The following is a 15,518-nucleotide window of genomic DNA, read 5'->3' as shown; positions in this document are numbered from 1 at the left end:
CAAACTAGTTTATCTGTGTTCGCTAAGACTATCATCGGTTACATTCCTACTTCAACCCTCCCTGAAATAATCTATGAAATCATGGTTCGGTAATTTTTACCTTCAAATGTAGAAAAATCCATCCCATGGTTAACAGGTTGATTAATACTAACCTAGTGCCCCGTGGACATGACACCATGTCATCGACGCCTTAAACAAATATTTGCTCTAAGTAAATATACAAAACTCGATCAAATTCGTCTCTCATGAAACCTTTTATACAACCCATACAAAATGACAAATACAGCCACTCGTAGAAATTGCAAGCTGAAACAAGTATTTTAAATGAAAAGGAACATTTATGCTTTACGGAGGCCTACGTTCTCTGTGAATTCAAAAACTCTTAGGAATCAAAAGTTTTGAATCCAGTATTCTAGAATTGCAAGTAAATCAGCTCTCGCTATACAATAGTATCATGAGTTAAAGTTGTGGACAGGCAACCAAGAAAATTGTAAAGAACTCCTATCATTAAGAAAGGAAACGAGACTGAATTCGCAGTTTTTCTCGCGGGTGGTCTTTCTCTCATCAAGAATTGATTTGATGAAATTTAAACTGTTAAGCCTAAGATTTGGCTTTTTGAGCGCTCTGCGATTTACACTGGAAAGAGGGTGTAGGAATGGTTTGGCAACAGAATGAAGGTATCCAGAAAATAAATGAGATGAAGTACAAGGATTTAAAAGCCTATAGCTGTATTCTCATCAAGTTGTCAAACAATCACTGACTGAAACAGGGACTGGGCATCTTCATGTATTCAGTTGCTATACTGTAAGGAAACATACTTTGTGTTGCTATATTTATTCAAGATCTTGCATTACACTTACGCATAGAGCAGTACAAAAGATCTGTTATGGCACCAAATTGAGGGTAACAGAATCGAAAATGGAATAACGTGGTATAAAAGTTTTTAAAAGAAATCAACAACCATAAATCACTTCAACTAATGATAACAGTCAGGGCTCAGTTGGGCGATTGGTATAGACCTGAGGGCGGCTGGGGAACGCCTCCAATTCCGTTGCCTCCGAAGTTGCCGTTCCCGCCCACAAAGTGACCGCCGCCATTGCTGCCGGTACCGGGAGCTCCTGCCCCGTGAGAACCGGATGGAGCTCCTCCATTGATGATTCCGGTTCCTGGAGCCCCTCCGTAAGGACCCTGCACTCCGGAAGAGGAACCAATTCCGTTGTCCCTGATACCAAAGCCGTTTCCATTGGCACCGCCACTGTAACCATTGTTCCCGTTGCCTGTAACTTTGCCGATCTCGGCGTTCAGGCCGTAGAACTGCTGGGCAGTGGAACAGTCGAAGTTGAACCACCAGTCGCAGACGAAGTATTGCTGGTTGAAGATCGTGCCGTTGGGGCAGAGGAAGGAATCGTGTCTGTCGTCTTGTTGGCAGATGTGAAACACCTGCAGGAGACAAAAATGCGGTAGGGCTCTAAATTTCTTCGGATGTGAATGAATGCATGGCTAATAGCACAGGCCTGTACCGAGAGGGGGAGGGGCCGGGGAGGTTGAACGACCCCCATCCCCTCCCCCAAAAAATTTCTGGAAGTCCATATTTTCTGTGACTCGCCTTTTCATTGAACTGTACTTACAAAGTAATAAATAATAATTTTTTTTTTGGCAAGTCCTTCTTTTGTATAAATTTTTTTATTAAAGATTAACATCATTCTTTAGTAGTAGGAAATTATACATACCTACATATGCAATGACATTTATAGAAGAAAAGGTCCAGTTTCGGGAAAAAAATAACCCCCATAAAACACTCTGGGTAAAGGTCCGTAAACAGATTGGCTTAGATACTAAGAATTTTTTTATCACAAAACCAAAAATGTCTGTGTATCATCTACAGCGATGAGAGAATTTGTAACTGGAATCATACGGCGTATTTAGTTTTATTGTTTCGTCATGCTAAGTTATTTGTCTTTGAAGTATAATTCTTCGGTACGTAAATATACGGAGGACTGTAATATTATACTTACATTAGAGGTAGCATATTAGTTTCAGATGACAGCATAATGAATCACTCACCTGGCAGCGAGCCTGCTGGTCAGTGTCAGCGTAGTACCCAGGAATCTGCCCTTGGCAGCTGAAGCCCGTGTTAGGGACGGAGGCCAAAATGGGATAATCTTGACCGGGGACGCCGCCCCCTGGGACAACGTCAGCTAAGTTGGCAATGGGATCTCCACCTCCATTACCTCCGTAACCTCCTGGGGCTCCTCCGTTGTTCTGGAATCCTCCTCTTCCTCCTCCATTTATTCCGCCATTGTTGTTAAATCCTCCTCCAGCTGCTCCTCCTGGGCTCCCAGGTAAGAGGCCATTGGCTCCCTGGTTTGGAGATCCTAGGTAAGCTGCCCTTGACGATCCGGCCAGGAGTCCTACCAGGATTTGGAATAAGTAGTGCTACAGATGAGCATATGTAATCAAGAGTCCTACCAGGATTTGGAATAGGTAGTGCTACAGATGAGCAAATTTAGTCATTTAAAGCGCGTCCAGATTCGACAGTGGAATGGATACTGTTCTTTTGAGTTGGGAATTTGTCCTTGATCAGAAGCAAAGAGAATTTTTAAAAAAAGAATTATATTTCATACGATGTGAGTAAATCCATCTTTTTAGTGACAGCTGTTTTATTGCGGAAGTTCCGGTGTTCTGATCAGTGTTGAGTTGAATTGGATTTTTCTGTAAATTATTATTTACCATTTTCCCCTAAATTATTTTCTCTGAGTATATTCAAAAAGCAATTTTGATTGAGATAAATTATATATTATTTGCAACCCTGTAATCATGAAGCTTTAGCAATGAAAAAAAAAAAAAATATATAAATATATCACTAATACATTCCTTTCAAAATTTTTTTAAATGATTTTATGAGTACATTTAGATTGTATAGTACTACATCGTTAACAGGAATAAAGCAAATGCTTTGGTGAATAATAATGGGAAAGAGTGCAGAGAAATCTTCAAAACAAAACCGCTATGCGCATGATGATCCAATCACATTTGTTTCTACGATCAGGTAAATCTATACAATACTTCATTCGCGCATCCTGTATGTATAAACATACGTACACACTAAGACCCGGACAGACACACTCACACATGCATGCATGCATACATACATACAGATTCACATACATATATATATATATATATATATATATATATATATATATATATATATATACGTATATATATATATATATTCATATAAAACATTTAATAAAAGATTATTTGCATCTTGGGAACAACTTACACCAAGGGATGGTATAAATGATTGGTGTTGATATAAAATCGATACCTGTTAAAAGTCTTCCTACAGAAGAACATAATAGTTCCGTCATCAAAGCAACTGTGAATTGTTAGCTTTCAAACAATTACATCGAGCTGCTTTGCAAGCGGTACATTACTCTCGTCATGCTTCTCTCTCTCTCTCTCTCTCTCTCTCTCTCTCTCTCTCTCTCTCTCTCTCTCAAATGTTTAAGCAATTACAACGATAGGCTTGCAAGCTATACTTTTTCTTCGTAATGCTTTACTCTCTCTCTCTCTCTCTCTCTCTCTCTCAATTGTTCAAGCCATAACTTCGATAAGCTCTGAAAGCGATACGTTTACCTCGTCATGATTCTCTCTCTCCTCCTCTCCTTCCTTCTCTCTCTTCGTCTCTTCTTCTCTCTCCTTCTTCTTCTTCTTCTTCTTCTTCTTCTCCTTCTTCTTCTTCTTCTTTAGAAAAATTGCATCCTTTGACGTCAGGAAAGCTCTTGATAGCATGATACAAAAAAAAATCGTAAGTGCTTTGGCGCCATTGACTGCTGGGCTCTTCGACTGCTTGCTTTAATTTTCCTCTCTTCGAAAGCGTGGAGAAGTAATAAGATGAACAAGAAGGAAGAACAAGAAAGGAAGTGAAGGGGAGGAGATGATGATAAGGACGAGGAAGATTGGGTGATTTTCAGTAAGAATTATGTACTCAGTATCCCCAGTTAGAATTATTTTCTGAAGTGGTGTAATTACTAGACTAATGTTAGGGGTTACATGCATCATTCTTGCTAATACAATGTTAATTTGGCAGTGTATATATATACATATATATATATATATATATATATATATATATATATATATATATATATATATATGTGTGTGTGTGTGTGTGTGTGTGTGTGTGTATGTGTGTGTGTGTGTGCGTGTGTGTGTGTGTGTGTGTGTGTGTGTGTGTGTACATCTACGTATATGTATGTGTGTGTGCTTGTATTCATGTTATGTTGCAAGCAACGCCATACATTCACAAACTCTTTTGCGTGTATAAAACATGTTTTTAAGCTAATTTAATAAACATTTTCATCAGTAAATATAATAAAAACGTAATGAAGCTATCTTTAAAAAAAATAGACTAATCACACTCCACTCAAAATCCGTATTATATATATCTTACCAAAAACCACAAGAAAACAAGACGCTCTGGAAACCATCGTCAATCCTGGGCACGTCCTCTCGATTATATGGAGTAATAAAATGTTATTCCTTTCCTTCTCGGAATCGACCTCAAGCACAAGACCGACAAGCAAGAACCCGAAAGCAAAGAAGTAGTTCTCCTGCTGGAGGCAAAGAAGGGTTTGGTGATGTTGAAGATGCGCTTGCCGGCTTATATATAGGAGTGAGTGAGAGAGAGAGAGACAGGCAGACAAACACGCTCAGAAAGAGAGAGAGAGAGAGAGAGAGAGAGAGAGAGAGAGAGAGAGAGAATGGAAGGTGCTGGGAAAACCTTGAGAAGGTCGTTTGGAACCGCGGCTTCAGGAGCGTCTAGGTCTAGGAGGAGGAGGAGAGAGAGGGTGCGAATCGACCAGATGACAGCCTAAAGATGTTGGAAGCAGTGGTTACGCGGTCGCAATTTCGCACCCCGCAATAACAGTTAACAGAAATAACAGAATTAACCGGAATAACAGAAGAAGAGCCGATAAAAGCACCAGAAATAACAGCGATCTGGGTTGTTATTGTGTAAAAAAAGGTAATTACCACTGTACTACACAATAGCAACGGGAAATTGATCGCAGAAATACCGGCATAACACACTACACTGATATTTAGTTTTATTATCTAGTTATTATCAATTATTTTTCATTGTTTATTATTTATTGTTAATTATTATTGAAAGCCTATTGATTTAGAAATTTACCAAATTTAACATCAGCGTCAGATGAGAGATTGCAATTATTATTATTATTATTTTTTTTTTTGCTCTATCACAGTCCTCTAATTCGACTGGGTGGTATTTATAGTGTGGGGTTCTGGGTTGCATCCTGCCTCCTTAGGAGTCCATCACTTTTCTTACTATGTGTGCCGTTTCTAGGATCACACACTTCTGCATGAGACCTGGAGCTACTTCAGCCTCTAGTTTTTCTAGATTCCTTTTCAGGGATCTTGGGATCGTGCCTAGTGCTCCTATGATTATGGGTACGATTTCCACTGGCATATCCCATATCCTTCTTATTTCTATTTTCAGATCTTGATACTTATCCATTTTTTCCCTCTCTTTCTCTTCAACTCTGGTGTCCCATGGTATTGCGACATCAATGAGTGATACTTTCTTCTTGATTTTGTCAATCAACGTCACGTCTGGTCTATTTGCACGTATCACCCTATCCGTTCTGATACCATAGTCCCAGAGGATCTTTGCCTGATCGTTTTCTATCACTCCCTCAGGTTGGTGCTCGTACCACTTATTACTGCAAGGTAGCTCCAGTGGAGGGCTTTTGCCACTGAATCATGCCTCTTTTTGTACTGGTTCTGTGCAAGTGCCGGGCATTCACTTGCTATGTGGTTTATGGTTTCATTTTTCGTATTGCACTTCCTACATATGGGAGAGATGTTATTTCCGTCTATCGTACTTTGAACATATCTGGTTCTTAGGGCCTGATCTTGTGCCGCTGTTATCATTCCTTCAGTTTCCTTCTTTAGCTCTCCCCTCTGTAGCCATTGCCAATTGTCATCGCTGGCTAGTTCTTTAGTCTGTCTCATGTATTGTCCGTGCATTGGTTTGTTGTGCCAGTCCTCTCTCTCGTCTGTCTTTCCTGTCTCTGTATATTTCTGGGTCTTCGTCTACTTTTATTAGTCCTTCTTCCCATGCACTCTTTAGCCACTCGTCTTCACTGGTTTTCAGATATTGCCCCAGTGCTCTGTTTTCAATGTTGACGCAGTCCTCTATACTTAGTAGTCCTCTCCCTCCTTCCTTTCGTGTTATGTATAGTCTGTCCGTATTTGCTCTTGGGTGTAGTGCTTTGTGTATTGTCATTTGTTTCCTGGTTTTCTGATCTATGCCTTCGTCCATTCCACTATTCCTGCTCTGTATCTGATTACTGGCACTGCCGCCAATTGTGTTTATGGCTATTTTATCATATTTCCTCCATTGAGTTTTGACTTGAGTATCGCCTTGAGTCTCTGCATATATTCTTTCCTGATCGTATCCTTCATCTCTTGGTGTTTTATATCTCCTCCTTCCATTATTCCCAGGTATTTGTATCCTGTCTCATCTATGTGTTTGATGTTGCTCCCATCTGGTAGCTTTATCCCTTCAGTTCTCGTTACTTTGCCTTTTTGTATGTTGACTAAGGCGCATTTTTCTATTCCAAACTCCATTCTGATGTCCCCAGATACAATCCTTACAGTCTGGATTAGGGTATCTATTTCCTTGATGCTCTTACCATACAGCTTGATGTCGTCCATGAACATCAGATGGTTGATTTTGTTGCCTCTTTTCTTGAGTTGGTACCCTGGCATCCATCTTCTGTAGTACTTTTGTCATGGGAATCATGGCTACTACGAAGAGTAGTGGGGACAGTGAGTCGCCCTGGAAGATCCCTCTCCTGATATTAACCTCTGCTAGTCTTATTCCAGAGCTTGTAAGTATTGTATTCCAGTTGCGCATTGTATTTTTGAGGAAGCTGATGGTATTTTCCTCTGCCCCATATATTTTCAGGCATTCTATTAGCCATGTGTGTGGTATCATGTCGAAGGCTTTCTTATAGTCTATCCATGCCATGCTTAGGTTGGTTTTCCTTCTCCTACTGTTCTTCATTACCATTTTGTCTATCAGGAGCTGGTCTTTTGTGCCCCTACACTTCCTTCTGCAGCCTTTCTGTTGGTAGGGGATGGTGTTTGTCTCCTCTAGGTAGTTGTATAGCCTTTCACTGATGATACCTGTTAGTAACTTCCACATTATTGGTAGGCAGGTGATAGGCCTGTAGTTACTGGCTATATTTCCCTTACTCTTGTCTTTTTGTACTAAGGATGTTCTTCCTGTGGTCATCCATTTGGGTGCTTGGTGATTTGAGATACAATGCTGGAGTTGTTCTGCTATTCGTGGGTGTAGGGCCTTGAAGTTTTTGAGCCAGTATCCATGGACTTCATCGGGACCTGGGTTTTCCAGTTTGGCATTTTCTTTAGTTGGTGTCTGACTGTGTCTGTCGTGATCTCTGTGAATCTTTGTTTTTATTCTCCCTGTTTCTTCTTCCTTGACTTCCTGGAGCCATGTTGCATGTTTGTTGTGTGATACCGGATTGCTCCATATGTTTTCCCAGAGTCTCTTACTTGGTTCGGCTTCAGGAATTTCTGGGTGGTTGTCTTCCCCTCTTAGTTGGCTGTATAGTCTTTTCTGGTTGGTTCCGAATAGTTTGTTCTGTTGGTATCCCTTATTCCTGTTCATGTACCGTTGGATCTTGTGTGCTTTGGCCTTAAGCCTCTGTTTTTACATCTTCTATTGTGTTGTTTAGTCCCCTCTCTTGTACTTTGTATTTCTCGTTGAGTTCCTCCCTTGTTTTCTTGCTTCTTAGCCTTTTTTCTGCCATCTCTTTCAGTTTACTCAAGTCAGATCTCATCACCATGATTTGCTTTTCCAGGCGCCTTTTCCAAGGAGGTTGCTGTTTTGGTTTCTGTTGGGTTGGTTGTGACGGTGGTGTTGGTGTTCGAATCCCCATCAGTTCTGCTACTAATCTTGCTCCTGCATATGTCAAGTTATTTGTTTCTGTGATACTGGTGGTGTGTATTAGGCCCATTATTTCATTGACCTCACTTGTTTTCTCCCTTAATTTCTTGGTGTTGTAGGCTTTCATGGTGGGGATCTTTGTTCTCTCTGTATCTGGCTCCATCCATTGTCTAATCTTTTCTACCCATTCCGTCCTCTCTGTTACTTCGTCGGTGTTTCTTCGTGTGTCGTTGTTTGATACTTCATCCTCCCTGTCGTCTTCTGTGGCATCGTCTCTCAGTTCGTCTTCGTGTAATTCGTTGTCGTGTGACATTTCCCTTTCCAGTTCTTCTCTTTCTGTTGGGGAGAGCCAGTTCTTTTTCTTTATGTTTCCTTACTTGATCTGCCAGCCTCTGCTCTGTTTGGGGGTGTTATTCCTCTCATTCCAGATGTTGATCAATCTTCTTCTATATCCTCTCTCCGTCGGGTTGCTTCTGATGTAGCATCTCCATATTTCCTTATTTTCTTCTCTTGTCCATTTCTTCCTTTTTGCCTCTGTAGCTCCAATCTCAGGCTGTTGATTACTTTCGTTGTGGTGATCAGTTGCTGGATGACGACCTCCAAGTACCTGACCGTCTTCCCCTTCAATTGGGTTGAATACCTGGTTGCCGGACGAAGCTCCTCTGTTGCCAGAGGTTCCATTTACGTCGTTGTCGTTTATTCCTTCATTTCTTTCCATCATTGCTGAGTTTTGCTATTTAACCCATAGCTGGACCTTACCCCATCAGGGATAGGTACTCATTTACAGCTGAGTAGACTGAGGAAATTATGGTAAAGATCCTTTCCCAAGGAATCAACGCCGAGGAGAGCGGTCACCCATCCAACGACTGACCAGCCCCAATGTTGCTTAACTTTACTTAAGTCTATTGAAGACCTAACCAACTCCTCCACGGCGCCACGATTATTATTATTATTATTATTATTATTATTATTATTATTATTATTATTATTATTATTATTGTTGTTGTTGTTGTTGTTGTTGTTGTTGTTGTTGTTGTTGTTGTTGTTGGTGTCAGGATACGAAACGGTTCATAGGCTTGTTTAAACCCTAAAAAGGTCGCTATTCCTTCACAACTAAAATAACAAAACCATAATGCAATTTTCCTTTATCGCAGATTATTAGGGACAATACTACATGCAACAGCCCATTACTAAAATGTAAAGTTATGTAGAATATGAAGTCTAAAAAGCTTCAATAAATTTCACTTGATCAAACTCAAGACAGGTTTAAAATGAAAAGCAGTTGGAACATATTTTGGACCTTGTTATCACATTAATCAGTCCAAACTCGTCTGCAATATGATGTTATTATTGTTGTTGTTGTAGTTGTTATAACGATAGCAAATACAAAAACTGCTTCTATTTAACTTAACGTTTAACATGATCAAAAAACAAAATAAGATTATTCAAAGGGCAGTACAGATTCGTTTTATTTCTCTAAAATGGCGCCACAGCAATTATGGCCATCGATGCCAGAACCATTAGTCACTTGGTGAAATCATTTATTTGCCATGTCAAACATCAGAATGAATTCACTCACTGCAGCTTGCGCCATTATTTCGAGATCGCATGAGACTAGCGATTTCAACATGCAATCGCGTCAGTGATAAACAAGAATATAAATATAAATAAGATCCCCAAAGGCTTTTATCAGGTCATTCCTCGCTGCATTCACCAGGTCATTTTAATCTTCGCTGAGCGCGGCAATTGAGACTAGTACTATGGTGGATTGGTACTAACTACGGGTTTCTGGGGTGGTAATGGCGCCTGCTTATGCTTCCACTGTGACCCGCGGTCCAACAGTGACTTCACAGTGAAACCAAAACCGTGCTATCGCGTCACTGGTTTTCTTTGTTTATCGTCGTTTTTTTGCTTACGAGGAATGATTTCATTTCCTTTTCCTCGCCTTGCATTTCTTTCTCTGCCAAACGTAAAAACTTCAATGGTCTATGAATGACCAGCAGTATACGTCAGATTTATATTAGGAGAGCGTGCGCATTTTTTTCTGCTCATATTTTGCTAATTCGTCGTTTGTTTCTTTCCATAATCAAATGTGATAATTATCATTTTCATTATACATATTTTAACACCTCGTGAATTCTTCCACACTGAGCCACAGATAAGGAAAGTGTGACGAATTACAGCATGCAAAAAATATTTAAGTTTAAAAAAATGCTTACACTCTTTGACGTGTTTGTGGGATATTGCACCAGTGTCCTTCACTCGAGGGAAGTTGCTTCACCTAAATTAACGACTTTAGTTGAAGGATGAACTTGCAAATTTATTCATTTTTTCACTCATAGTCAACTATGCTTAAACAGGTTCTATATACTTTTGCAAAGAATATAATTGGACAATCATTACTCTTTTGTTCTTGGGGACACATTACGTATCTGAAAGTAACTGCTTTCGCAATTTTATTCACGGATTCAGCTATCAATTATAATGTTATCTGAAGTTTTTGTTTTTACTGTTAATCACCCACTGCAGGTAACGGGTCAGCCACTGTATTCTGAACGGCTGCTTAAGTCTTCTAAAAAAATTCTGCGAAAGTCATTCTTTTAGTCTTCTAAAAATTCTGCGAAAGTCATTCTTTTAGTCTTCTAAAAATTCAAAATTCTTTTGGTCATTCTTTTAGTCTTTACACTTGAAAGCAAAAGTGACCTTAAGTCTTGCAAACCTTACTTCATTCTCTCGCCTTAGGACAGCCTGTCGAAATTAATGTTGAGAATATCAATGAACCGCCTAGAGCTCTCTCTCACTTGTGCAATTCCTGTGGATACAGAATCCTGAATATGCTGAGTTGTAACGTTATGACCTTCTTGATAATACTACTGCCTTTCCTCTCTGATACTACTCCTGCTAAAAATACTAACAATGATGATAAGAATTATTATCTTCATTATTATTGCTTTCTGACCACTTGTCATATACCCTCGATGCGTTGATGCACTGAGTCTAATTAAGCTCTATATTTTAACATTGTTATTAACTGTGACGTCAAGTTTACTTTCTCTTTGCAATTACAGAAATACCCAATGATGCTAAAAAGCATCATTGGTAACTTGGGAACTCAACAACGTCTTTTGTCAATTACGTCTTGCTTGGTAGACAAGATTATCAGTATAGCAATTTGAGACTGATAGGCCTAGTATGAATGATGGATGATCAGAAGCTTAGGCCTAAGTTCCTTTGCTTGAAGGCACACTTCAGCACAGGCTTTTTTAAAAATATAATCTTAAATTTATTTACTAGATTTTACTGTGCGACTTACTTTATTAATAAAATTGAACGCATGCGAATAAATACATACATGCTCGTCCACACAAAAACATACGTATGTATATACAGATATATATATATATAAATCTTTACAATGACCTTTTCACGTTATATTTATGACTGCTTTAACATACTAACAACAAACAAATTAAACTTCGACTCTCAAGCAATGTTTGAACTCGTGAGTCCCGAATTGCAAGCACGAAACTTCACCGACCCCACTAGAAGAGGAATTTTTCTCACACTCGGAAACCAGTGGCATTTCTTGTGTCTACTTTCTTATTCACCTCGAGGATGCCCCCCTCAGGGAACTCCAGCAACGTCACTATTGATGGCGTTCTAATTAGTTTTCCACATGATTTTCAGGAATGCTATGGCTGACTATGAAATAGTCGTTTGACTGTTTGTTATAATGCACACACACCAGGCTCTTGTTATGACACTGAAAAAATTCCCCTTCGGTTAACATATACTGAAATATATTAATTCCGAGGTAGAGCGAATTAGATTATAAAAGGACATTTGTATCTATATATATATATATATATAGATATATATCTATATTATATATATATATATATATACACATAAACGAGCCTGTGTATATGTATATATATATACATATAAGATATGTATATATATATAATATATATATATATATATATACATCTATTATGTGTTTGTAAGTATATATATCTATATATATATATATATATTAATTATATATATATTAGATATTATAATATAAACCTATATATAATACTATATAATAGTATATATATACATATATATATATATATATATATATAATAAATTATATAAGATATATAATATCTATATATATAATATATATACTATATAGAATATTATATATATACACATATATATATGTATATTAGATATATATATATTAATGAGATACATATATATAGGTATATTAATAGATACATATACACAGGCTCGTTTATGTGTATATATATATATAATATATATAGATATTATAATATCTATATCTATATATATATATATATATAGGATATAGATATAATCTTATACATATATATATATATATATATTATGATATATATATATACATATATATATATATATATATATATATAATATCATATATATATATATAGATATTATATATATACATATATATATGTATAATATATATATATATACATATATATGTATATATATATATATCTAGATATATATATATATAGTTATATAGATATATATATATATATATATATAGATAGATAGATAGATGATATATATATATATATATATATATATATATATATATATATATATATATGACTGTTAAAAATGTTCTGTTACAACAGAATTCCATCTAATAAAAGGAGCTCATAAAAACGCCAAAATATAGAAAGTAAGTACTATATTTCAGAGACTGCAGTCCATTACCTACCTGAAGCGAGAGACAGCAGTCTCTGAAATATTGCACTTATTTTCTACATTCTGGCGTTCTTATGGGCTCCTTTTATTAAATATATATACATATATATATCACCTCTAAATTTAAGATCTCTTATCCTGCACCAGCATTCCCAAATCTCAAAGATACCCCCCAATATCGAAGCCCCGAGCGTCCATGATATCCTGCAGAAGGAAACGCAAAAAACGACCTACGGGAAAGAACAACCTTCAGGAGTAGACTGCCCCATTTACTGTACCCTCGGAGAGCATCCAGTCATTGTAAGGGGTCAAACCCTCGCCAGAGGTCAAACCCTTGACCTCTTTTGGCTTGGAGACTTTCGTAGGTCGACGCGTTTGAGGTTTCTTTATTTATGGCACCCGGCATGGAGGGAGACTCCTACAGCGGACTTAGGGGGTGGGGGGGTTTAAGCCAGGAGTCCCCCAAGGCTGGAGGAAACAGAATTCATAACGGTTTATAGCAATAGTTTTCACGAATTGGGTTAAAGATTGTCTGGAGGGCTTCGCCAATCCAGCATGAACCGCCCTTTAGTAAGTATTGAGTAGTAAAACTGAAAACCAATAACTGTCTGAAATCGAAAGATTCATAATTAGTTTTGAAAACGGTAGAAAAGGCGAAGATCTCTACAAGTGAAAAAAAATATATCTGAAGCGTCGAAAGACGTTTCAATAAAGGCGGCGGCTGGGGCACTTAGAAGTGTTAGATTTAGGAAAGTGATGAACCAGTTTTAATAAAAATCCCTTTCCGAAGCGAACGTGCCAATCCATCGACTTTGATCGTGTTGCGTTTACATCAGTCACAGGACGTTGACTATGAAACCCTAAGTCTCATTAGAAGAGGTATGACATCAATCTTTAGCCAAGGCTTTTCCCTTGCAGGTAAAACGCAGGAAATCATAGCCTCAGGCAAAATTCAGAACGGATTCTAACCGAAATTGGGACATTATACCTGTGAGTCTAATTACCCTCGGAGCCTCAGGAGCAAATGATTTGTTCCAATCTCGAGACGGAGGGTTGGTTGAAATAAGATCAAAGTAATGGTCTGGGTAATCCCATGATTGATGATACATTGGAACGCCGTAATTCGGTAATTAAAGGATGTATTTAAACTGCTACACTCATTTCCTTTACGTGTTGTAAAGGGAATATCAGAAGTCCTTGAAAACATAATAATTGTGCTCATTATCTAAGTTTTTGGAATTACATCGTGAGAAAAGCATTTTTTTTAGGGGGGCGGGTGGCGCGGGGTATTTTCCGAAAATTTATTGTTTGCAAGTCTGCCAGAGTTGAATTAGTTTTTTAACGTAATTAACAGGTCATTTGACTTTACTAGGTATTTCTAAATCTTGATTTAAATAACTTATTTATAAAACCGATAGAAGAACCACGAATGTCGGTGATGAAGGTCATTCATCTCGGATCATTAAAAGAAATTAACCGAATGAAAATCTTCGATCAGAATCATATTATGGAAACTTAATAGTTATACAATTATTAATGGAACGCTTCCTTGCGGACAGGGAGTTCTCTACAACAAATATATAGCTAAGCAACCACGACCACTGAATTTCTACTCTGATAATACCATTACAGAAGTAAGCTATTGGGTGTTTCAACCTCTCCCAATCGGCTGGATTTATCCATCCGCCTCTACGCTTGGTTGCGTTCATCTTCCTCTTCCGGTCTGACGCTTGTGTGATTTAATGAAGATGTACGCTTGATCAATAACAACAACTAAAAATAAATAAAAAAAATAAGAATAAACACGACCGAAGATATTTTGTAACTTCGCTTTCGGACGTTGGGCAATTTCCTCGTTGAGGCTGATTTGTGACGGATATTTCTTGCCGGCAGATGCTATAGAAATGAATCTCTCGGCAAATGATTGCAGAGTTAAAATCCGTTACGAATCGGAGGTCCTCCTTAGCGTACGTATGTCTGGTGACGTGAGTTTTTTTTTTTTTTTTTTTTTTTATTGCTTCACATTCCGTTCCCTCGATGTGTTATAAAGTGAAGAGCGGCGAGACCCTGCAAAAGACGGTAAGCCTTCTCATTTACATACGTTAGCTGGGCAGTTAGCTACAGTAAGCAAATATAAAGATGGAAAAATACTAAATAAGATGTAAGACAACAAGCCATTGAATTCCTGCAGAACACGGAAAGCAACCTCTTTTACATACGTTAACTGGGGGAGTTAGTGTAAGCAACTGTAGAAAGGGAGAGAAAAAGTCATATGAAATGTCTGACAACAAGCAGATACAGATCACCAAAAAGAGAGAAAGAAAGACTTTAATTTGATTTATATAAATTTTTGGTATTATGCCAAGCACTGGGGCAACTAAGGCCATTCAGAGCTGAAACGGAAATTGACAGTAAAAGGTTTGGAAGGCGTTACAAGAGGAAAACCTCAAAGCAGTTGCACTAGGAAACAATTGTTAGGCGAGGGTGGACAGTAAGATGGAAGAAAGGAATTATGAACGGAGGTATAGTAAGAAAAATGAAAGTAGTTGCAGCTAGGGGCCGAAGAGATGCTGCAAAGAACCTTAAGGAATGCCTACATTGCACCGAATGAGGTGCACTGACGACACTAAACCAACCACCCCCCCACCCCCACCCCCCCACTCTCCGGGGAGAAAGACTAACAACCACGCCGTCCGAAACAGGTGGATCCCAAATATAACGAAGACACCGTTCCATAATTCCGGATAAGCAACTGTAGAGAGGG

At 38.2% G+C, this 15,518-nt stretch overlaps 1 protein-coding gene across 1 annotated transcript; it reads right to left on the bottom strand.

The window, feature by feature from the left end:
• Positions 1 to 828: 828 nt before the first annotated feature.
• On the bottom strand, positions 829 to 4,640 carry LOC135208497 (uncharacterized). The gene is made up of 3 exons (XM_064241167.1): positions 4,460 to 4,640; positions 2,065 to 2,411; positions 829 to 1,440 (listed from the first exon to the last, which is right to left on the bottom strand). The coding sequence occupies exons 1-3, from the start codon at positions 4,494 to 4,496 to the stop codon at positions 997 to 999; spliced, it is 828 nt and encodes a 275-aa protein (XP_064097237.1). The 5' UTR covers positions 4,497 to 4,640; the 3' UTR covers positions 829 to 996.
• Positions 4,641 to 15,518: the final 10,878 nt, after the last annotated feature.

Source organism: Macrobrachium nipponense, chromosome 11 (genome assembly GCF_015104395.2).
Source record: "Macrobrachium nipponense isolate FS-2020 chromosome 11, ASM1510439v2, whole genome shotgun sequence".
Classification (NCBI taxonomy): Eukaryota; Metazoa; Arthropoda; class Malacostraca; order Decapoda; family Palaemonidae; genus Macrobrachium; species Macrobrachium nipponense.
Note: the sequence above shows the minus strand (reverse complement) of the source record. Positions and strands in the feature narration are given on the sequence as shown.